This window comes from Podarcis pityusensis, assembly GCF_964106645.2.
Source record: "Podarcis pityusensis genome assembly, chromosome: 1".
NCBI classification, from domain to species: Eukaryota; Metazoa; Chordata; class Lepidosauria; order Squamata; family Lacertidae; genus Podarcis; species Podarcis pityusensis.
This window is the reverse complement of record NC_138028.1, coordinates 43,643,974-43,669,920: the sequence shown is the minus strand read 5'-3', so window position 1 is coordinate 43,669,920 and position 25,947 is coordinate 43,643,974. Positions and strand designations below refer to the sequence as shown.

Genomic DNA, 25,947 nt, shown 5'->3' with positions numbered 1-25,947 from the left:
ATTATGATTAATGGTTTTCAAACAATCCAGAAAATGTATACAAAGTTTAAAGTTGGCTCGTGCATCCTAGTTTGCTCAAAAGCCATTAACCATAGTTCCTGTTTTGGGATGTAACAGGAAACAATGGTTAACTGCATCTTCCTGGTTTGTTCAGTCGCTCACACTAAGGAAAGAATGAAGCAACTACATGTGCAAGGTTGCACACATATCAACTTATTAAGTCTAGATTTGCTCATCTGAATGTGACCAGAAAGTCCGCCTTTGAAAGAAGGGGTAGGGAACTTGCATCCTAGGAAGCACATGTGGCCCTCAAGTTAATTATATGTGGGTAAGGAAAGAGGGGGGAAGGGGGAGATAGGAATGGTTGGCTAAAATAAATGGAGCAGTGAGAAGATGGGGGGAAGAACTGAGTTCAGACTTGTAGCTAGAGCAGGGGTCAGGAACCTCCAGCCCAGGAGCCAAATGCAGGCCTCAGTCAGCTCACACATGCCGTCTTCCCAGGCCACCTCCATGACAGCTCTGCTCTGCACTCTTTCTGAGTTTTTGCCTGGCTAGAGTTTGTCCTTGAACTCTCATAATGCCTCTTGCTTTCCTGGATAGAAATAGGTATGTGAGTGTGTAGCAACTGTCTACCATACAGAAGTAAAATTTACATTCCCATTGCTCTGCCTCCTTTTGCCTCTGGCCCGACCCACCTAAGTTGCCAGAAAGGAATGCAGGGCAGGGCAGCTGTCTCAGATGTAGAGAAAGAAGCCGAGAAAGAAAATGGAATGGCCGAAAGAGGAACGGATGGCCCTGCAGGATTCTGGCTCCGGCTCCCTACAGATCGTCCTTATGGGAATGCAGCCTTCGACAGAGGAAAGGTTCCCTAAAAACAGGATTTTTAACTAGCAAAGATAATCTTTACAGTGGTTCATGAAGTGGTACATGCATTCTTACACAACCTACGACCTATTAAACAGTAGAGGAGGCAGAAAAACTCCCCCCCCCCCCCGCGGAACACCCACACACATTTTTATTAAATCAGTTTGTCTCCAGATTCACTTCTGCAAGTTTCGACGACGTCTGTGTCCAAACAACATGCATGATTCTCTTAAGATTACAAGGAAACTCATGCGGGCCAAGTGACAGTTCCACTTGGCTTGTATTCTTCCTAGCCCTCTGATGATGATCGCATGGTATGGTTAATGGAGAAAGCTGTCTCTGAAGAAGTCGAAGAAAGAATGAGGTGGTGTTATGTACAGTGGTACCTTGGGTTAAGAACTTAATTCATTCTGGAGGTCCATTCTTAACCTGAAAATGTTCTTAACCTGAAGCACCACTTTAGCTAATGGGGCCTCCTGCTGCCGTCGCGCCGCCAGAGCACGATTTCTGTTCTCATCCTGAAGCAAAGTTCTTAACCCGAGGTACTATTTCTGGGTTAGCAGAGTCTGTAACCTGAAGCGTCTGTAACCCAAGGTACCACTGTATTGAGCTGAATCCTAGAACAATAGGATCCAGAATACAGCAGTCTGATTGGTCTGCAGGAGCCACCCAATCCAGCTCCAGGTTGAAGTGAATCAGCGACCTGATTGGCCTGCAGGAGCAGCCAATCAGGCTTCTGGAGGAGGTGAATCCGCAACCTGATTGGCCTACAGGAGCAGCCCGGAATTAGCCAATCACGCGGGGCCCATTGTGTAAATAATGTATGTATAGCTAGACGTTTTGGGGAAAGTTTCATTCATTGCTACCATGAGCTAAATAAAGAGCATGAAATTCACACTCAACTCTGAGTATATTTCAAAGACAAAATGAGACAAAAATATCTGTCCAGGTATGCACTTCCTCATGTTTTGTGGGCAACGCCATTTGTACTGAGAATTCTTTTTCTGTGATCACAAGCAGGCAGGCATGGCCCTTGGTCTTTCTGTGGGGACAGCAAGCCTACCTGTAGGGTACATTCTCCAATTGCTCCAGAGAAAAGGGAACAAGGAGGAAAGGAAGCCTGCCTCATCCTTCCCCAGTCTAATGCCCTCAGTATGTTATGGACTGCATCTCCCATCAGTCCTGACTATTGGCCCTGCTGGCTGATGGAACTTGGAGTCCAACAGCACGTGAAGGACACCAGGTTAGTGAAGTCTGGCATAGATAATGATCTGTCCTCAGATCACAGTGATGTGTAATTGTGCCATGAATGCACACATGCGAGCGTGCAGCTAGGGGCTCATGCAGTTCACAGGAATCATCACTCCCATGGTATCAGTATGGCTGCACGTGCTGAATAATGAACAGGCATTTAATCAGGCTCTTTGAAGTGTTGTTAAATCAGCAGCTGATTTGTTTCCATAGCTCTGCTGCACATTTCAGCAAAATGGAGTGCAATGGCATCCCCACCCCCTCCCACCAGCAGTCAAAGTGGAACTTTTCAAGTACTTTGGTGATCGTGCACATGTCTTTTGGGAAGCATCTTCATCGCTCTTCATTAATTTACATATATAATTGAGCATCATTCACTTGCTGCTGAAATATCCTTAAGTCTGATGTGATGTCTGTTTGGTAAGCAGACTTTATACACGGAAAGCTTCTATCTTTTGCTATAAGTTATCTCTTGCCCTAAACTGTGTACTGCAATGGTTGCTGAGTTGTTCATTTTACAAATCCCCATACTGACACACAAATCTTTGTCCTGGCTGGCACAGAGGACAACAGATGGATGAGAGAGAAGCTAGCACTGAGCTAGTTATGGGCTTGGGGACAGAGTAACAAAGAGGGAACAAATTAAGTTGCAATGTTTTGGAAGTTGCCTGGGCGATTCAGCTGCAATACAAATGCTAGCTTTGTTTTTCATGTGAATATAGCATAACCAGTTTGCCCTAGTTAACAGTAGGACAGCAGAGAGCTCGTAGTATCTCGCAACGCAACATTACACCCAAGGTAGGTTTTTAAAGAAATAGGGAAACATCCCATGAACGCAAGAGGAAGTGTTAAGAACTTTCACCTTGAAGGTTTTTGTTCATATTTATGAATGAAGCCTCCAAAATGGCCTTTCTCTAAATTTCTCTGAAATCATAGATGAAGGTGAATTATATCTTACTGGAATCTGTCACAGAAGGACTGCGGGCCCTCATGCACGATTAAGCAACTGAAAAAGCACTTCTGCTATTTTTCTGAAGTGTCCACGGAGGCACAGAGAGATGATCCATTGCTTGACATGTCTTGAATCAAGATGGGGATGAGACTAAAATCAGGATGAAAACTCCTGTTTTCCTGCCAGTTCTCAGAGATGCTGTCATATGCACTCCTACATACTTGGGTTTTCAGTTTTCTTCCTGGCAGTTGTAATGTATCATTTTAGGTAATTACTTTACTGCTGGATTTTCATATATCATAGCTTTTTATTTCTAGCAGGGAAATTCCTTATAATTTAACTAAATGGCGAAAAGAAATGTATCCACAAGTACTTTGTTGCAGGGTGGTAGCAGGTTGGCGGGGGGTGTTGTTTTTCGCTCTTTGAACATACCCTTTTGATTAAAGAACAGAAACGCAAAGCCTCCATAAGCCACATTGAAAATATGGCCATATGTTCATCACTTCTCTCTCTCTTTTTCCCTCAAGGAGGGTGTTTCCGGGAAAGGAAGGGTGGTGTGAAAAAAAACCTGGCTTTTCTAGTTGTTTATAACAAAGTTAAAAACAATTTGCATGATAGGTGCTGGACTTGTTTGTCTGAAATTTGGCAGATTTCTTACCCAGGGACATCTTCCTCATGACCCCAGTTTTTAAACTGATTGCACCACTAGAAGAGGGTGTGTGTGTTTTATTTTTATTGCAGGGGAAGTGCTGCACCCATCTTTGGGGATTTTAGCAGGTTTCATCTCCCCAGAAGGGGCAAGCATACCTGCAGTTTCCAACCCATTCTGCCAGAAAATAATAAAGTTAGAGGATATCTATCTATCTATCTATCTTCTTTAAACGTTACCTACACAAAAACCTTTGTACAGACCTGCCTGAAATTTCTGAGGTTTAATTCACTCCAGGGGTTTGGTGGCTCTTTTGTCTGCAAATTTTGTTCACTTATGTGAGAAAAAAGATTAGTATAGCCATTTTTTTGGGGGGGGGGTGTTAAAATAAAACTTCAGACTTAACAGATCAGTTTTATACCTGAATAACAAATTGAAACAGAACAGCGCAGAGCAGATCTGAAACGGATTGGGTTGTTTCAAAACACTGTGGACACAGATACAAGGCAAACCTTGTGACTACATGCCCCTACCACATCTTTACTATCTTGCAAATTATGGGATGTTATTGCAGATCCCTTAAGATAATTTGGAATACAATTTCATTGATCATGGTTCTTCTAGAGGTGGGAACCTGTGTTTGTGGTAGTTCATACATATTTTTATGCAATCAGGAATTTGAAAACATAGTAGTCCATTTTGTTATGATTGTTATTTACGAGTGAAATATCCAGCATTATACTATGGGTGAAGTATGACTCTGTATATCCTAGAGACCTATGAGGTGGATTCCATGCATTTCTTTGCACTCTGTACATATATAAACTTTCCAGCGCCAGCGTCATACCCCGCTCAATAGAAGCCTGGCTGCCCAGTGGACCAGTAGTGGATGGTTTTGTGTCCATGGAATCATTACTCCCAAATGAAGTACAGTGGTACCTCGGGTTAAGTACTTAATTCGATCCAGAGGTCTGTTCTTAACCTGAAACTGTTCTTAACCTGAAGCACCACTTTAGCTAATGGGGCCTCCCGCTGCCGCTGTGCCACCAGCCAGCGATTTCTGTTCTCATCCTGAAGCAAAGTTCTTAACTTGAGGTACTATTTCTGGGTCAGCGGAGTCTGTAACCTGAAGCATATGTAACCTGAAGTGTATGCAATCCGAGGTACCACTGTACTTTATTTTCCCAAAGCACAGTTTAGTACAGTCGTACCTTGGATCCCAAATGCCTTGGTACTCGGACATTTTGGTTCCTGAACGCCCGAAACTCAGAAGTGAGTGTTCCGGTTTGCAAACATTCTTTGGAACCCGAATATCCGATGGGGCTTCCATGGCTTCTGATTGGCTGCAGGAGCTTCCTGCAGCCAATCAGAAGCTGCACTTTGATTTCTGAACGTTTTGGAAGTCTAACTTACTTCCAGAATGGATTCCGTTCAACTTCCAAGGTACAACTGTAATTCAGTAATGTGGAGATGGGAAAGGAGTACAGGCAATTCCCCATTTGTTGTGTTTTGACGAACCACACGCATCAGTGTGGTGTGTGTAAGCCCACCCCATTTCGGGGTCCAAAACAGTGCACATGCCAGTCGTTTTGCATGTGCTGAGCACACACAAATAAAGGGTTGCCTGTACAGTAAGAGGATATATCTGTTCCTTGTCCCATGGGTTCCCAGTTTCAAGATGACAGTCAGTCTTTTGCAAAACTCTAAACACTGACACTAATCATGTTAGGTCCCACATGACTGGATATTCCTCCATAATAAAAATAGAAAACGAGAATATCTCACATATTCTATATGTGTTCATGAGGGTCTGAACTGGTAGCGAGTGACCAGGAATGAGATCTTGGGGTCAGAGTGAATCGCTCAAAGGTGTGCAGTGGAAAGGGGATTGGAAATGAAGCTGCCAATATCATAGTGCCATCATACAAATAGGCTGTGTGACCACACTTGGAGTACTGTGTTCAGTTCTTGTTGCCTCACTTCAGAAAGGATATTGTAGAGCTGGAGAAGATTCCCCCAAAGGACAACCAAAATGATGGAGGGGTGGAAGGAACTCTTCTATGGGGAAAGTTTAGAGAAAAGTTTAGAGAAAAGGTGAGTAAAAGGGCTCATGAGAGAAGGGTATAAAAATTAGGAATGGTGTGGAGAAAGCAAAAAAATTTCTCTAATAATGCTGGAACATGGACATCCAATGAAGCTGATTGTTGGACGATTCGGGACAGACAAGAGTCAGTATTTACACATTCCAGAGTTGAACTGTGGAATTTGCTCCCACAAAATATAGTGATGGCTACCAACAGTGTCAAATGAGGACTAGGTAAATTTATGGAGGGTAAGGCTATCAATGGTTACTTAATCACAATAGCTATGTAACCTCCAGCACCAGAGACAGTGTGCCTCTCTGGTAATTATTACTATTTAATTGCTATACCACTTAATATATAAAAATATATATCTAAGAGGTGTACAAAAAAACTGAAGCAACAATGGACAACAAAAACAAAATACAAATACACAATTACATATACAAATTACATTAATGCAATGTTGCTAATCGATACAAATCAATATCAGTTCATTTTCCTTCTGACCTACCCTCTCCGCCTCCAGGATCTTGTCCAGGCTCCAAACGAACTCTCAGCTCACCCATTAAAAGTCTCACAACAAGAAGAGTTCCTCGAAACATCACCCTGGTCTCTCACTCTAGACTTGCTTTTTATGGTTTCCCTCCCGTATGGATTTTTTTGTACATGAGGTCAGACTGGTCTTATAATTGAAGCTCGTTCCACCTTCTAAGCATTCGAATGGTTTTTCAACCCTGTGTGAATTATTTCATGTGGGGTGAGATGTGCCTTGCTAATGAAGCTCTTTCCACAATCCAAGTACTGATATGATTTCTCCCCTGTCTGAACGGATCATGAAGGCTGGGCTGAAACTGAACCATATGTGGGGAGAATGTTGTTGCTCTGAGGTCCACCTTGCAGGCTTCCCACATGCATCTGGTTGGCCGCTGTGAGAAGATGCTACTGGTCTCACCTGGGGTGCTTACGTTCTAAGGCAACTTTCTCTGTTTCAAGGCGAGACTGACCTCTAGCGGCTGATACTGAGGACAGAAAATGAAGGTGGAAGGAAGGGTTCACTGGCCCAGCTGAAATCTTTTGGGCCGCGCTCCTCAAACAATTGAGCTCGAAAGGCTCTCTGTGTGTACTACCTGGACTTGGAATCAGCTTCTACTCACCACAGAACAGAAGTGGCTTCAATCCGCTGGAGATTTTGGCAACCGGATTTGGAGGAAGACAACTATTTTAGCCAATTCCCTCATTCCCATAAAATCCTCCGTTCCAACTCCCCTAGCCCTCCTGAGCAGATTTTTAGGTGGCTGCCACAAGAAAGGGAAACATGTGAAAATCACCTCTCCCTTTCGTTTGTGTCCACCCCGTGATAGATATTTACAGACAAACAGAAGCGTGTGATTTTATTGCATTTTATTGATCAGAGTTTCCTTAGGTAATGATTCTTATTTTATTTTGGGATATTCATCAGTCGGTGGTGGACAATTGTGGTTGTCATTGTTTCTTGGCTTATTTGTACAACGCCTTCACCCCTTGGCCAGGCATATAAGCAAGCAGAGATCCAGATTAATGAGTCAGGTCAAGGGTGGAAAGCTGTGGAAACACCTGGAGGACCTGGCTGAAAGGAAATGCTTCCCTTTTCAGTTTGAGGATGGTTATTTCCTTTAGCACATCATATTGGATAAAGTGTTGCTTGGCAACATGAAACATCAGAGAGACACTCAGCTCATATTTGGTAGTATATTTCAATCACTTAATCTGCATAGGAGAGTCAAGTGCTGATGAAAAGAATGGATGATAAAAATAGGTGTAAAGACGCTCTGCTTCCACCCCACTCTTAAATTATCTCCCTCAAGCAAGCTCCACTTATTCCAGATAGCATCTGGAATTGCAAGGCCTAAGGCAGGTAGGATTTCTTTTTCAAACAGCATGGATTTATCTCGCACAGAAATGAAAAATGCCACTGTAAGAATAACTGGGGTGAGCATTCACCATGAAGTCAGATTATACAACGGCTAGCTATACTACATGAAAAACAGGTCACAAACCTGTCCATTCCACTTGTTGATAACTTTATAAACGTGATCAGATAGTAGGTAGAGATGGGACACAATGTACAGAAGACCTTACCTTGAGAAAGGGAATCTTGCAGAAATGGAATGGAACAGATCACTCACATTTAAAGTTAATCCTGCAAGAATCAAAGCTACCATCAGGTGGTGCTGTTGAAATTTAGAAAAACTTTAAATGAAAGAGCAGTATCTAGCAATGAATTCTGGGGTGCTTTGCTGTTGCCTGATGTACAATAAGTACACAGCATACTGAAGCCCGAAATGCCATAGATCTCTAGCTATTGTCATATTGATAATTTTCCTGATATCTGAGAGGATCGGGCAATCCTAGTTCCAAATATCAGTGGCAAGTTTCTTTGTTTCCCATTGCTGGACATTGGTTTATTCTAAAATGTATGATCATAGCAGTTACTCTTTGTTTTCTATAGTCAATTGTCTATTAAACATTCCAAAGGGAATATTGTCATTTCTATAAGTTTGGAGACTGGTTCGAACACAGTGTTTTTTCCACCATGAGAATGATTTCCTGGCGTTCTGGTTCCGGACTGACTTAATGGAGGCAGCTCCCATGACAGCAGGAGATTGTTGGTGAAGGAAAAACAAGGATGACTGAGGGTAATTATCCTTGCAAATTCCCCCTAGGGACAGTTTGTCTTAATACCTGGCCTTCGCTCTGGCATGGAATGGGGGGGGGGGGGAGGCGCTGAGTGTAAAAGCACTTTGCCCGCCAAAAACCCTCCTACGATGCCATTAAGAACTTAATTGGACTAAAGTACAAGTTCATGCTAGAAAAGATGAGATAATAAACTGCGGAACAGAACCAAATACTTCATTCGGTGTAAAAGACGGGGGGGAGCCTATGGTTTCTTTATATAAAGTTTTCTTCTCTACATTTATGATTCAGCAACCCTCCTCTGAATGTTAGTTCAAATTATATCTGTACAAGCGAGGATAGAAGAAGGATTATAGATATTGAATATAACATTAAACAGAACTATGTGTGTAAAAAAAGGGGGAAAGGGAGGGTAGCTCTATTTTGCAAAAGATTTATGATGGAAACTTAGAGCTGACTCTTTTTTAAAAAAGATATTTATTAAGGTTTTTTGAAATATTACAGTAAAAATGAAAAGGAAAAGAGAAAAATACAAAATAAAAACAGTTAAAAACACACATATTTTCAGTTACTTATTTTCCTTTAGCTTGTTTCCCGGACCTCCTCGTACCTCCCTTTTTTGTATTCCACTTCAATTTATTGGTTCAGCAAATCCTTACCATTAGATTTTAACCCATTTATAACCCTTTTTTTCATATTCTCTTAAAGCATTACAGCTAGAAACCGCTTAATTACTATCCAACTTCATTCTATCATTCATTAATTTTACAATATTTCTGTAAATAGTCTTTAAATTTCTTCCAATCTTCTTCCACCGACTCTTCCCCCTGGTCTCGGATTCTGCCAGTCATTTCTGCCAATTCCATATAGTCCATCACCTTCATCTGCCATTCTTCCAAAGTGGGTAGATCTTGTGTCTTCCAATACTTTGCAATAAGTATTCTTGCTGCTGTTGTAGCATACATAAAAAAAATTCTGTCCTCCTTTGGCACCAATTGGCCGACAGTGCCCAGAAGAAAGGCCTCTGGTTTCTTCAAGAAGGTATATTTAAATACCTTTTTCAGTTCATTATATATCATTTCCCAGAAAGCCTTAATTCTTGGGCACGTCCACCAAAGGTGAAAGAATGTACCTTCAGTTTCTTTACATTTCCAGCATTTATTATCGGGCAAATGATAGATTTTTGCAAGCTTGACTGGGGTCATGTACCACCTGTATATCATTTTCATAATATTCTCTCTTAGGGCATTACATGCCGTAAACTTCATACCTGTGGTCCATAACTGTTCCCAGTCAGCAAACATAATATTATGTCCTACGTCTTGTGCCCATTTAATCATAGCAGATTTCACCGTTTCATCCTGAGTATTCCATTTCAACAGCAAGTTATACATTCTTGACAAATTCTTAGTTTTGGGTTCTAACAGTTCTGTTTCTAGTTTTAATTTTTCCACCTGGAAGCCAATTTTCTTATCCAAATTATATGCCTCCATTATCTGATAATAATGAAGCCAATCTCTCACTTTGTTTTTTAGTTTCTCGAAACTCTGCAATTTCAATTTGTCTCCTTCTTGTTCCAAAATTTCCCAATATTTCGGCCAACTTAGAGCTGACTCTTCCCCATCCTCTATTATTTACAGAGTGAACTGAATAACGCTAAAAGGACTTGGAATTTAATTTAATTGGAAGTATATTTGCTCATTTATCTTCAGTTGGACGCAAGCATGAAAGAAGTCTGTGAACTTGCTAAGGAACTGATAAGGTTCATTACTGAGTCATCTGCAGTTTGACAGACCACTCTTCTTCCCTGACTGAGAGTAAAAATGGCAAAAACAGGTTATTTATTGGGACAGAGTGACTTTTGCTGCTGTTGTTAAAGTTGCAAAACAATGAAGCACGGGATAGAGTGAGGGAGAAATTTCTGGAACAACATTATCAGCTCCGCCCAAGGCATGATGGATAACAGCAACAACCGGGGAAAAGACACGTAATATTTTACAAGAACAACAAAAAAACACCATGGACAGAATAACTGCCACACACAGGAAGAACAAGGTTATAGTTTGAGTGCCTCACTTGTAGCTTTATAAATCATTTAATGTGTCAACATTAATTGCAGTTGTTGCATAGTGTGATTATTATTATTATGACTGGAATGTAATTGAAATTAGTATGATTTTGGAAGGCAGAAATAAAGAAAACCATCAACCATCAACTCTAGCATGGGGCGGGGGGCACTTTATATAAATTATATAGTTCAGTAGTTGAACGATTGGTATTTGTAATTGTATTATAAACTGGTATTGTTATAATGAGGCTATTATTGGATCGTAATTGAAAACTAATTAAAAAATAAGAAAGAGAATGATTTCCTGTGGCAGAATATACATCAAAATATATCAAAATGAAAATTCACTTAGATCCTGAGTAGCATTCTCTCTCTCTCTCTCTCTCTCTCTCTCTCTCTCTCTTTCTTGTGTGTGTATTCATGTATTCCTACATACCTATAGATATTTTCTGTCAAATCCACCTCAATTTTAAATCTGACATAACCATAACAAGTTGGTGGAACAAACAAGGTGTGTTTAGAATGTGGTTTTCATATTAGAGAGGAGGAATGAGGAAATAATGTTATGAAATAGACTTTGGATTAGCCTCTACTCATCATCATTTATAAATGCTTTTCTGGGCTGTGTATGTACTATACCTTTAAAGCATATTCAAAGCACGTTCTTTCCCTCAAAGTATTCTGGGCACTGTAGTTTCTACTCATAGAGTTCCAATTCCCAGCAACACTTAACAAACTACAGTGCCCAGAGTTCTTTGAGGGGGGGGGTGCACTTTAAATGAGTTCATTTGCTGTCATCTGCAGACCAATTGAATAGACTCTGAAGTAGGGCTGTAGCTCACTAATAAAGTACCTGCTTTGTATTCAGAAGGTCCCAGGTATCTTTAGGGAGGGCTAGGAAAAACCCCTGTCTTCAGGGCACTTCCAGACTGTCACATTTTTTGCATGGGGTTCAGTCACCCACCGGCAAATTCAGATCGTGAGATTATAGTCGATTGGGATGCCTTGTGTAACAAACCTGTTTCCCCCAAAGGCTGGACTTTTTGCAATAAAGACAGTGCCAAGAAAATGCATTGGAAATGCATTGTGGGGTGACATCTGCTTTGATGCAACATCATCTAACATCCCCAGGAACAAATCGGAACGAACACTCATCAAATAGCCAGCGTTATCTAAGTGCCCTGCAATTCAATCAGGATGAATGCTCAAGAAACAGGTGGTCTGGTAGTGCCCTAAAGCACTGGAGAATACATGCTAGTTGGTGTCAGCATTGCTGAGCAAGATGCACTAGTGGTCTGATTAGGTAGGCTCCTAGTTCAGCACATATGTTATAACAATGAAAATGCCAGATCAGCCTCCCTAAAGAGGGATTTTCCAGAGACAGGGTGCCAGCCACCACAGGGACTTCCTGTTGTCTAGCAGACAGGAGACCAGAGAACCCAGAGAAGGGAACTGCAATTGAATCTTACAGCAAAGTTTTGTTTTAAAAATGAAAAGAATAATTAAAGGAAGAGAAATCAATTGAGTAAAGGTCCTTGAGCTTCTGCACTTGGTCCTTACTCAGTTTGCTGAAGTGGTTCAGAGTGATATTGTTGTTGGTCCTCTTCTCTGTACCGTACTTCTTAAAATCTGGATACTGGAGATCATCTGGTGCTCCAATTCTCCTGAGAACATGGTCAGCATCTTCTCCCAGTGTCTCGTACTTCCCCAAAATGTCATAGTGAATGTTGCAGGGATCACAGAGCATAAACATTGGCTTCCAGTGTATGTCCAAATCCTTGGGGGCGTGGTTCAAAACAAAGTTTACAAATTCTTGGAAAGTCACTGGATCGGTGGAGTTTGGGTTTCCCCTGAACAAGGTCTTGATCCTTTTTGCCACAGAGACGTAAAAAGGCTCAAAGTGCAAGAGCTTGTCTCTGTAAGCGGAAACCAATCTCTCTAGAGGATGCCTGGTGAACATCACTTTAATGCTGTTGTTCAGAAGTTTCACTTGCTGATCAGAAGGGTAAGAACTTAACCTCCTTAAGAGATGTGTTCTGTGGATTCTATCATGATCTACTTCTAAGACATCCCTGCTCAGGTTGAGTGTGAGGAGGAGAATAATTTTTTTCCAGTTGGAACAGCCCACCTTTGGCACTTCACAGTAGATAAAGTTGTGACTCTCGTCTACAAAGATCTGACTCGCAACTTGAGGGTTTGGTTTTCCTTTTGAGAAAGTATCTTTCCGGCAGATGGTGTCCAAAGAGGCTTTGCGATCTCGTTGCCTTCTCAGCCAATCTTCTTCAGGATCTACAGAAGGGAAATGTGACCTTTGACACCATGACCAGGGAGTGAAAATCAGTAACTCAAGGAGGGCCTTAAGAAGGTTAAACTGGCCTCAACCAGGGCCAAGGCCTTTTCAGCTTTGGCCCCAGCCTGGTGGAATGCTCTATCACAGGAGACCAGGGCCCTGCGGGACTTGATATCCTTCTGCAGGGCCTGCAAGACGGAGCTGTTCCGCCTGGCCTTCAGTCTGGGCCCAGTTTGAGCCCCCCTCTATGGGACCTTGTATGTTACCTCTGTGGCCCTTTTATCGGCTCATGTGGGACCAACATGGATAGCTGGCCCTGATGAATACTTGAGGTTCCCGACTCCTAAGGTTGCAATTCGTGGGCAGTCATTTAATTTTATCCTGATTATAATTTTTAAGCTGTATTTTAATCAATTGATTGTGTTTTAATGTATTTGATATCTGATGTTAGCCACCCTGAGCCCGGTCTTGGCCGGGGAAGGCGGGGTATAAATAAAAATTTACTTACTTACTTACTATTAAGAGTTTTGATCCATTTTCAACATTGTTATCCTGCCATTCTATAGGAAAATTTAAACCATGTAATAGAAAATCAGAACAACAAAACTAAGCATAACCATCCAATACTCTGCTGTTTAAATATCTGGCAATCCTCACTCTTACCTCTTATTTCTGTCTGCCAACTATAGAGCGTCTGAAGAAGAAAAGCGCCAAGCAGACTACTGAGGAAGAGAATGAACAACTTTTCAAGCAGGTTCTTCATAATGTTTTCCCAATAAGCCAAACGCTGTAGCCTTTATGATGAACTCTAGGCAAACATAAATAGCAAACATTGTTACCGTTCGTTGAATCAAGAAATTAGCAACTGGTATAAAACACTTGCATTTTCCTACATTAACCGAGGTTTGTCCCTAAGAGATACTGCTGTATCTTTAGAGCAGGCATCCCCAAACTCAGCCCTTCAGATGTTTTGGGATTACAATTCCCATCATCCCTGATCACTGGTCCTGTTAGCTTGGGAATTGTAGTCCCAAAACATCTGGAGGACCAAGCTTGGGGATGCCTGCTTTAGAGGGTCTAGGCTGCGGAGGATACAGCCAATGAGTTTGCTTCAACTTTGGGTCCTCAGATGTTGTTGGACTACAATTCCCATCATCCTTGACCATTGGCTAAGCTGCCTTATGACCGAACCATAGAATCAGTCAGTTGGAAGGGACTCCAAGGATCATCTAGTGCAACTCCCTGCAATTCGGGAATCTTTTTTGCTCCACCTGAGGCTCGAACCCATGAACCTGAGTTCATGGCAGATAGCTCTGTCGACTCGAACTATCCCAGCCAGACCTGGCAGGGAATGATGGGAGTTGTTGAAAAAGGGACACGACAAGGTTGCCCAATTTCCCCACTGCTTTTTATTTCGGTCTTGGAGGTTTTGCTGAACATGATTAGAAGGGACCAGTTGGTTAAAGGTATACAGGTCGGAGCCAAACAGTACAAATTGAGAGCATTTGCAGATGACTTAGTACTAACGTTACAGGAGCCAGAATCTAGTACCAAAAGGGTTTTAGAACTGATTCAAGAATTTGGTCAAGTTGCAGGGTTTAAATTGAATAAGTTAAAAACTAAGGTTTTAGAGAAAAATTTAACACCAATGGAGAGAGAGAGGTTTCAGAATGAGACAGGTTTAACAGTGGTTAAGAAAGTTAAATACTTGGGGATTAACATGACAGCAAAAAATAGGAATTTATTTAAAGATAACTATGAAAAATGTTGGGCTGAAGTGAAAAAAGATTTAGAAATTTGGTCAAATTTGAAGCTTTCACTGCTGGGCCGTATTGCTGCGGTAAAAATGAATGTATTGCCTAGAATGTTGTTTTTGTTTCAAACATTGCAAATTGTGGACAAAATGGACTGTTTCAAGAGGTGGCAGAGAGATATTTCTAGATTTGTCTGGCAGGGCAAGAAGCCCAGAATAAAATACAAAATATTAACAGATGCAAAGGAAAGAGGTGGATTTGCCCTGCCAGACCTCAAACTTTATTATGAATCAGCAGCTTTTTGCTGGTTGAAAGAATGGCTGCTTCTTGAAAACACTGACATTTTGGATTTAGAAGGTTTTAACAATGTATTTGGATGGCATGCATATCTGTGGTATGATAAGGTCAAAGCACATAAAGCATTTAAAAACCATATTGTCAGGAAAGCATTGTTTAATGTTTGGATAAGATATAAGGATTTATTGGAAAATAAAACTCCAAGGTGGCTGTTACAGATGGGTAGCCGTGTTGGTCTGCCATAGTCGAAGTAAAAAATTCTTTCCTGTAGCACCTTAAAGACCAACTAAGTTAGTTCTTGGTATAAGCTTTCGTGTGCATGCACACTTCTTCAGATACACGCTTCAGGTTGCATGTGTGTATCTGAAGAAGTGTGCATGCACACGAAAGCTTATACCAAGAACTAACTTAGTTGGTCTTTAAGGTGCTACAGGAAAGAATTTTTTACTTCGTCCAAGGTGGCTGTCACCGATGGAAGCGAAGGCTCTGAAAAAGCTCAATATGGAGGTCAAATGGCCGAAATATTGGGAAATTTTGGAACATGATGGAGATAGATTGAAACTGCAGAGTTTTGAAAAATTAAAAAACAAAGTGTGAGACTGGCTTCATTATTATCAGATAATGGAGGCATATAATTTGGATAAGAAAATTGGCTTCCAGGTGGAAAAATCAAAATTAGAAACAGAATTGTTAGAACCCAAAACTAAGATTTTGTCAAAGATGTATAACTTGCTGTTGAAATGGAACACTCAGGATGAAACGGTGAAATCTGCTATGATTAAATGGGCACAAGACGTTGGACATAATATAATGATGGCTGACTGGGAACAGTTGTGGACCACAGGTATGAAGTTTACGGCATGTAATGCCCTAAGAGAGAATATTATGAAAATGATATACAGGTGGTACATAACCCCAGTCAAGCTTGCAAAAATCTACCATTTGCCCGATAATAAATGTTGGAAATGTAAAGAAACTGAAGGTACATTCTTTCATCTTTGGTGGACGTGCCCAAGGATTAAGGTTTTCTGGGAGATGATTTATAATGAATTAAAAAAGGTATTTAAATATACCTTCTTGAAGAAACCAGAGGCCTTCCTCCTGGGCATAGTCGGCCAATCGGTGTTAAAGAAGGACAGAACTTTCTTTATGTATGCTACAACATACAGCAGCAAGAATACTTATTGCAAAGCATTGGAAGACACAAGATCTACCCACACTGGAGGAATGGCAGATGAAAATGATGGACTACATGGAATTGGCGGAAATGACTGGCAGAATCCGAGACCAGGGGGAAGAGTCGGTGGAAGAAGATTGGAAGAAATTTAAAGACTACTTACAGAAATATTGCAAAATTAATGAATGTTAGAATGATGACGGATTGAAGTTAAGCGGTTTCTAGCGGTAATGGTATAAAAGAATATGGAAAAATTGGTTTTTAATACTTAAAAATTTAATGTTATAATATATCAAGATTAAAGATCAGGATTAAAAAGGAGGGAAAGGAATTGCTGGACTAACAAATTGAATTGGAATACAAAAAAGGGAGGTATGAGGAGGTCCGGGAAACAAGTAAATGTAAGAGAAGTGATGAAAAGATGGAATTGTTTTTAACTGTTTTTTCTTTTTTTGTACTTTGTATTCTGTATTTTTCCTTTTTATTGTTAATTTTTTTTATTAATGTGATCTTTTTCTTTTGAAATTTTAAATTTTTTAAAAATAAATATCATTAAAAAAAAAAAGGGAATGATGGGAGTTGTTGTGCCACATCTGGGAATGCAAGGTTGACAAACACTGTTTACAGCTTACTTCTTTACAGGAGATCCATGGCAAGATTCAGCCATCCCTGTAGGGCCACTCCCTTGCCCATATCAGCAGAGAATTTTGGTTGGAAATTTGCAAGTTATATTTGCCCCAAGCAGCCAAGCTTCTCTGTTATCTTACCTTCCTAGGCAAAACATAACCTTTTGGAGCCAAACCGCATGGAAGCACATGAAATGGTGATAGAATTTTCCTCTCTGGCAACAGGGGGTGAGGCCAATCTGTGCATTTTTATTTCCCCCTTCATGCATTTGGGACCTTGAAGAAATGCTCCCTTCTCCATGAAATGGATGACCACAACGTTGATAGGGTTCTGCCACTAGGTGTAAAACTTGTTTTCTCTAGGAGCTTATCCACACTTGCATTTGCCTCACTGCTTTCCTCTGGGAAACCTGCTGAATTGGAACAAATGGCAATTGGGTTTCCATGGATTGCCATTTGTTCCAATTTAGCACTAAAGGGCAGACTTTATGGGGAGGCAGCAACGGGGCAAAGGTAAAACTGATAAACTATGAAACCAGGGAAGGGAGTAGGGGGAAGTCAACTCTACTTTTTTCTATGTTTGAATATGTATTGTTGCTTTTATTTTTTTTGTTTTTGGAAAATTAATAAAATAATATTTGAAAAAGAGATCGTGTTAATGATATTGCTGAAATAAGCATTATCTCAGCCAGAAATTAATTAATCCTGAATTAATATAAGAACTTGCAGTGAGACATAGCAGGGCTGGGACATTAATGGCCTGATACAGTGCTTTTTTCTGGGGGTACACATGCCCCTAAACATTTTGTGAATCTTTGTACTTTTGTCCATTTACTGTATTTATTTTTCTTGATTTGAACTATAAAATGGTGAATTTCTTGAATCAAAATGAGAATACCCCTAAACATGATTTTAGGAAGGGGGGGGGAGCGCTGGCCTGATACTATGCATGTTTACTTGGAAGTAGGTATGCACCACCAATCCTGCATTGTCAGTGATTACATAGGAGTGCTATGGTAGTGCAAGTAGGAAAACTTTGACCTGAGTCCTTGTCTTTTGCTATTCCTTGACTGTTCCTGTGTCACTTCTAGAGGGCTGTTCCCAAGAGTATCCTGTAGGCTACGCAGAATATATTCAAATGCTTTCTAATTTACACCAATTAAGCATCTTCATTATCAGTAATTCAGTGAGTCATCTTAACCCTGTGCATTGAAACAGATAAACAACTCTTTATAAAAAGAGGTACCATATTTTTCGCTCTATAAGACGCACCAGACCACAAGACTCACCTAGTTTTTGGAGGAGGAAAACAAGAAAAAAAATATTCTGAATCTCAGAAGCCAGAACAGCAAGAGGGATCGCTGCGCAGTGAAAGCAGCAATCCCTCTTGCTGTTCTGGCTTCTGGGATAGCTGCACAGCCTGCATTTGCTCCATAAGATGCACACACATTTCCCCTTACTTTTTAGGAGGGGAAAAGTAAGTCTTATGGAGCAAAAAATACGGTAACTTTACAGATGCCATCCTGCAATATCTCCTTACAATAGCCACATTATATTACATGCAATGTTTTTAATGTGCAACAAATGTGAAAAGAGTTTGTAAGAAGTGTATATAAATCAAAAGCGCAAAATTTGGTTGCCTGGAATACAGAAGATAACACATAAGACAGTTCCAGGTCCCTGCCTGTCTCTGTCTCCATCTCCACCACTACTCACCTTGCTCAGTTAAAGAACAAGCTCCTTCCTTTCATTAGATCCTCCAGTCAGCTTTCTGCAACATCAGTCAAACAGGCACCAAGGTCTCTGAGGGTTTCTTTTGTTTCATTCACAAACTCAGATCCCAGTGGATTAAGTTGAGCTAGGAGCTTTCCTACAGAGTTCCAGCTCACTTGGGGACAAGTTGCCACAGGCTCCTCCAGTACAATACAGAGCAAATACATTAAATTTATTGCATGCTGTCGTTCTGTGCTTCTTGGCCAGTTGCTACAAATATTGCACAAGACGTTGCTTCCCACAAAAGGAGGGCCACTTGAAAATGCAGCACTGTCTGCAGTGTTTTTCTGTCTCTCTCTCATACCCACACCCAGTGTAAAGACCTGAAGCTCCACCTCTTGCTGAATTCTCGAGTTTGTAGGGCTTCAGTGCTACCCTCTGACAGGTTCATATTTACACAAGAACTGTGTCGCAGGAGTGATGGAACTTGAGGTGTGGAAGTCTTTTTTAAAAAAACAACCATCAGCATCTTGCTACGAACAAAAACAGCAACCAAGTCCCAAGCAACAGAAGCAACGGAAAGAAGTAGCACACAGTAAAGGGTAATTCGATATATTATTGCATTACCCAACCACAAAGGTAATATTCAGGCTACATTAGGAGGAGCAGACAAACCCCTCAGCATGCAATAGCCCCAAAGAATTAATATACAGTGGTACCTCGGGTTACATACGCTTCAGGTTGCATACGCTTCAGGTTACAGACTCCGCTAACCCAGAAATAGTGCTTCAGGTTAAGAACTTTGCTTCAGGATGAGAACAGAAATCGTGCTCCGGCAGCAGCACGAGGCCCCATTGGCTAAAGTGGTGTTTCAGGCTAAGAACAGTTTCAGGTTAAGAACGGACCTCCGGAACGAATGAAGTACTTAACCCGAGGTACCGCTGTAGTCAGTACAGTGGTGCCCCGCAAGACGAATGCCTCGCAAGACGGAAAACTCGCTAGACGAATCTGCTATGGGCTTGCTTCGCAAGACGAAAATGTCTTGCGAGTTCCTGGGGTTTTTTTTTCCTTTTCCCCCTCTTTTTCTAAGTCGCTAAGCCGCTTATCTGCTTATCCGATAAGCTGATAAGCTGCTAAAAGCCGCTAAAAGCCGCTAAAAGCCGCTAATAGCGCTAATAGCGCTAATCCGCTAATTCGTCAATGGGCTTGCTTCGCAAGACGAAAAAACCGCTAGACGAAGAGACTCCCAGAACGGATTCTTTTCGTCTTGCGAGGCACCACTGTATTTGGTTAGTGCCATCATGACTGGAGAAGAAGGTACTGAAAAGCCTGCAGCATGGACCTATGACACACCTGAGGTCCAACACAGAAGATCCACAGCTCAGGCCCCTCTGGGCCACCCTCAAACAATGCCCTCTGACAAGGAGGAGACAATATAGAGTGCAAAGTTAATGCCTAGACTGCAGAGTGAATATTCACGTGGATATTTGTCTAATCCTCTTGTAAAGCCATCTAGCCGCCCCTAGTGGCTGGGGCAATCATCATCATCATCATCATCACTGCCTCCTGTGGAAGCAAATTCAATAGTTCAACTATGCATGAAAAAGGACTTTCTTTTATCCATTCTGATGACATTCAACTTCATTGGATGTCCACAAGTTCCAGTGGTAGGAGGCAGGGGAGATTCCCGCCCCCTCTATCCACTTTCTCTACACCATGAATAGTTTTATAAACTTGCATCATTCACTTCTTACTCACTTTTTTCCTAAATTAAAAAGTCCCAAATCCTGTAACCTTTCATCAGAGGGGAATTGCGCCATCCTCTCAATCAGTGCTTTTTTCAGCTGGAACCTGCCGGAACTCACTGGAACTCTCAGGTGGGGGCCATTGCCATTCTAAGAGAACAAGGGAGGTGCTTACAGTGAGTTTCAGAACCCTTCCCGCCCCCCTAGAAAAATAGCGCTGTCCTTTTCTGGATCTTTTCCAACTGTACAATATCTTTTTTGAGGTGAGGCAACCAGAACTGTACCTAATATTTGAAATGGGGTTGCACCATAGATTTGTATAATGCTATTATGATATCGGCAGTTTTCAGTTTCCTTCATTATGGTCCGCAACATGGAATTTCCCATTTTTTTTATAGCTGCCACACAATGGGTCAACATCTTCATCAAGCTATCTACTATGACCCCAAGCAGGGCCGGACTTTGGTCTTTCAAATTTCAGCAGTGCCCTGTCCAAGGCCAATTTTTTTGCCCCCCTGCCACTTGCCTTCCGTTCCGCTCAATTCACTACGTCATAGTTGCAACGCCCTGCAGAACCCCCTTGGCTTAGAGTCCAGTGCAGCGGAAACTGGTTGCATGGCCCTAAATCTGCCTTTGACCCCAAGGTCTCGTTCCTGATCAGTTACCACCAGTTCAGACCCCACAAGCATATATGTGAAATAAATATATTTTTTTGCCCTGATATGCATCTCTTTATATTTGTTTACACTAATTAACATTTGTCATTTTACCACTCATTCACTCATCTTGGAGAGATCTTTTTGGAGAGTTTCACAGGTTGTTTTTTTTTTAACAACCCTGAACAATTTAGTATCATCATCAGTTAAACATCAGTATCATCTTGGGTTGCTGGGAGGTCCCCCCCCCCCTTAATGCAAATTGCAAACACGCCCCTGCCCCAACTTGCATTGGAACTGCAGCATGGGAGGTAAGGGTTAAAGTCCTCCTAGGCCCATTCCAAGGTCCAAATCTGGATCAGGCCCCACACACTGCAAATTAGGAAAGAAAAAGTTTGCACTCAAGAGAAACCACAAGTCTCTCATGTAGTTTGGTTCTGATATATTTTCACTTCTGTTCACAAAGCTTCCATATTGGGCTGTCAGTCTTTCCAGCTATGGAACCTATCTTGCAGATATTGTGTGATCTTAGTCCTGCATGGAGAGGTGTGAAAGCAGCTATTTTGAATATTTCCTGCCCAAGTTCTTCAGTCAGATGCATAGGGTGTCCTCCCTAACTGATCATGCCTTTAGCATGCTCTTTACCTTTCCAGAATTTCCCATGCCTCAATCTCATTGTTCTTTTGGGACTAGATGGTAATATTAGTTTGAGTAGCTTGAATGGAGGGGGAAATCTCAATGATGAAAGGTGATCCTATGCAGTGCTTTTTTTCTATTAAAAAAATGTTTAGGGGGTACTCTCATTTTGACTCAAGAAGATCACCATTTTATAGTTCAAATCGGGGGAAATGAATATAGTAAATGGACAATGGTACAAAGAACATGCATTACTCATATTGAAATACTGCCCCTCAATGAGGCCAAACTTTCATCAGCTTTCATCACCACACATCCACATTCCACACTGCTTCACACATTAAACGCTCGCTTCTGTCTGATACTCAGGAAACACCGTGACAGGAAATGAGGTCGCCATCGGGGGTAGCAATGGAAGTGACGACTCACCATGCTAGAGAAGAAACTAAAATTTTTATTTTTTTTTAGTTTCTCCTCCCATTAGAGTCACAAAATGTTTAGGGGTATGTGTACCCCTGCGCCGCCCCCCCCCCCGAAAAAAGCACTGACCAAACAGGCAATGTTAACACATTTTGCAAACAGTGATGTACACAAAATGTTCAAAACTTGGATTAACAGCATTTATCAAGCACCTTATCTCAGAATCAATGGGTCTTTATCACCAGAATCTGAAATATAAAGGGGCACTAAACAAGGGTGCCTCTGTCTCTTTACTTAATTTCAAAATGGAACCATTCTTAGCTACAGTAAGAAACCACAATACAATAAAAGGTTTCAAGATGGGCCCCAGAGATTAAAGTTTGTGGAGATACAAATAATGTTGCATTACTTGATGTGGGACCGGGGGGAAATATAAAAGAATTTTTGAGGCTAAATTAGGATTTTGATACCATGACAGGATACTGAATTAATGCAGGCAAATCAGAGTTATTAAATTTTCCAGTGCCACAATGGAACAGAGTACCTAAAGTGTTGTATTGCCCCTTATATGTTCAGCCAATCACTTCAGGAGAGATCTGTGGCAGATCCCATCTCATCAGGAAACTGGCTCCACATTGGACTGTTGGATATTCTCTTCTTTTTTTTTAATATAATTTTTATTAAAATTTTTCATTATATCAATTCCAACAGCAAACAAATTTTCACAAATTTCAGTTTTTGGACTTCCATCAGCTTCTCTGTCAAACATCCATATTTTCCCATTTTTACACATTTTCTAAGTTTAATATTGCATTTTAATATTACTTTTTCAATCCTCTTTCTGTTTCACAAATATTCCTCTACCTTTCACAAAGCCTCTTTAAATCCCACTAGCGTTGTTTGTTCATCACATGTACTTTTCAGATATTCAGTAAATTTTTCCCAGTCCTCGATGAACTTGTGTTCCCGTTGATATCTAATCTTCCCAGTTAGTTTGTCCAGTTCAGCATAGTCCATAAGTTTCATTCTCCATTCTTCAAGTGTTGGTATTTCTTCCTGTTTCCATTTTTGGGCCATTAATATTCTTGCTGCTGTTACTGCGTATTGAAAGAGTTTATTGTCCCTTCTATTTATTTCACTTCCTATTATTCCTAACAGAAATGCTTCTGGTTTTTTTTACAAATGTATATTTCAACATTTTCTTCAATTCATTATATATCATTTCCCAGAAACATTTCACTTTCTTACACTCCCACCACATATGAAAAAAGGTTCCTTCTTTTTCTTTACATTTCCAACACTTATTACATGTCTTATACATTTTTGCTAGTTTAACCAGTGTGATATACCATCTATATACCATTTTCATAATGTTCTCTTTTAACGCAGTACATGCTGTAAATTTTATATTTACATTCCATACTTTTCCCCACTCATTCAATTGTATATTGTATCCAAAATCTTTGGCCCAATGTATCATCACCGACTTTACTTCTTCATCCATCGTTTGCCATTCTAACAACATTTTATACATTTTTGACAATATCTTATAATCACTGTTAATTATCTCTGTTTGAAATTTCGATTCTTTTTCTGCATATCCACTCTCTTTACAATCCTTTTTAAACATTTCATTTACCTGAAAATAATGCAACCAATCAAACACAAATTCTTTTACTTGTTCGTATGGCTTCATTTTCCACTTTCCTCCTTCTTTAATTATTAATTCTCCATATGTAATCCAGTTCCCTCTCATATTGATTTTCTTTACACTCATAACCTCTAATGGGGACAACCAGTGTGGAACTTTAGGTTCTAATATATTTTTATACCTATCCCATATTTCTATTAAGGATCTCTGGAAAATATTATTCTCAAAACCCTTGTGGCTTTTCTTCTTCTCCAACCATAGATACGCGTGCCATCCAAATCTGTTATCAAATCCTTCTAAATCTAAAAGTTTGTTATTTTTTTAATTTTATCCATGCTTTTAACCAAGGACTGTTGGATATTCTCTGTGTGTGAGAATCCATTTGTTCCAGAAACAGAGAAGAAGTTTCAAGAAGCAGCAGAAGGCTGAGATTGTTTTGCCTGCGCAATGATGTTTTCTGTGGGAACTGTTCTTTGGACATGCACAGTGTGACAGGAAGTACTGATAACAACAGTTCTGTGTAACTTGTGAGTCTCTTGCTTGTGTCTTGTGGTGAGAGAAGCAGAGAGGGAGTCATGGACTCTTGTTGGACTCTAAGCGTGCCTTGACCACGGCAGTGGTGAATGTCTGTATATATTTGCTACCAATATGCTTTTATGCCTGTTAAGTAAACTTCTACACTTGACTGAATCTTTATGGCATCCACGAGTGTTTATTGCTATTTCCAGCACTCCTTCCAGGGCGGAGAAGGTGTGCGCAGCTTCCCATTGGCTGCAGGAGCTTCCTGCAGCCAATGGGAAGCTGGCCAGTGTCGCAGAAGGCAGTTCCTGCTCTACTCCGCACCGGTTTAGCGCGGTGCACAGGAGCCAACCGAGGTCCCCAAGCGGGCAGTGGGGGTCCATGGGCCAGTTAAATGGCCTTAGGTTGCTGACCCCTGGTGTGGACCTTCACCCCGAGAACTCTTCCAAGGAAGGAGCTGCGTTGAGATGTAACTCTACCGAGTATGGATCCTGGCACACACGCACAGCAAAAGTGATGCCGGACCCAATCCTTCTAAATCATCCATCGAAGGTTGACGGCCTGATCCAACACTAACCAGGGTTCAGTGTGATGGCACTTGGCCTTGGCACTTACAGGGCGCCTTCCAGATAGGCATCAGACCCATGCCATCTCTATTATTGTGAAAAGGATCTAGGAGTCTTGGTTGACCACAAACTTGACATGAGCCAACAGTGTGACGCGGCAGCTAAAAAAGCCAATGCAATTCTGGGCTGCATCAATAGGAGTATAGCATCTAGATCAAGGGAAGTAATAGTGCCACTGTATTCTGCTCTGGTCAGACCTCACCTGGAGTACTGTGTCCAGTTCTGGGCACCACAGTTCAAGAAGGACATTGACAAACTGGAACGGGTCCAGAGGAGGGCAACCAAAATGGTCAAAGGCCTGGAAACGATGCCTTATGAGGAACGGCTAAGAGAGCTGGGCATGTTTAGCCTGGAGAAGAGGAGGTTAAGGGGTGATATGATAGCCATGTTCAAATATATAAAAGGATGTCACATAGAGGAGGGAGAAAGGTTGTTTTCTGCTGCTCCAGAGAAGCGGACACGGAGCAATGGATCCAAACTACAAGAAAGAAGATTCCACCTAAACATTAGGAAGAACTTCCTGACAGTAAGAGCTGTTCGACAGTGGAATTTGCTGCCAAGGAGTGTGGTGGAGTCTCCTTCTTTGGAGGTCTTTAAGCAGAGGCTTGACAACCATATGTTAGGAGTGCTCTGATGGTGTTTCCTGCTTGGCAGGGGGTTGGACTCGATGGCCCTTGTGGTCTCTTCCAACTCTATGATTCTATGATTCTATGATCTTTCCAGCACCTATTGGTGCCAGCAGTCTATATTGGACTTGAAATGGTTTTTATATATCTTTTTGCCGTCATATCACTTTAGGATGTTTTATGGGAAGTGATTGAAATAAACAATAAACAATAATAAAGGCAAGCCGCATGAACAGCAGATCCACTCCCTCACAACAAATCTCTGGGAAAAAGGGCATCTTGTCCCCACGGCTTTAGTTTCAATGTCTCTCTCTCCTCCCTGCAGCTTGTACTGCTTCTTCTTCTCCTCTCCCCCCCCCCTTCCCTCACACACAGAGAGACTTGTTCACCAGCACCCACCCCTTAGCTTGGGAGGGAAAGGGTGCATCTCCTTTCCCCAAGCTCCACTGAGGTGTTCTTCCCAAGCCTTCCAGAGAGACCACTGCATTAATATAACATCTTCTGCCAATTAGTTCTCATAAAATAATCACTCCTTGGACATCCTGGACCATTAAGAAATATGTTCTTTTGTTGATTCCCAGACTGGGACCAGGCCTTGCTTTAAGCTGAACCTGTGGTAATAGTACCACCCACAATATTCTCACAACTCTAATCTCATAACAGTAGAAAA

The 25,947-nt window shown here is 41.3% G+C and overlaps 1 protein-coding gene across 1 annotated transcript; it reads right to left on the bottom strand.

The window, feature by feature from the left end:
- Positions 1-11,796: 11,796 nt before the first annotated feature.
- Positions 11,797-13,594, bottom strand: LOC308463168 (carbohydrate sulfotransferase 8-like; the record flags this gene model as incomplete). Its single annotated transcript, XM_080981334.1, has 3 exons — positions 11,797-12,830; positions 13,344-13,391; positions 13,495-13,594. 3 exons carry the CDS (start codon positions 13,592-13,594, stop codon positions 12,025-12,027), a joined length of 954 nt encoding a protein of 317 aa, XP_080837460.1. The 3' UTR covers positions 11,797-12,024.
- Positions 13,595-25,947: the final 12,353 nt, after the last annotated feature.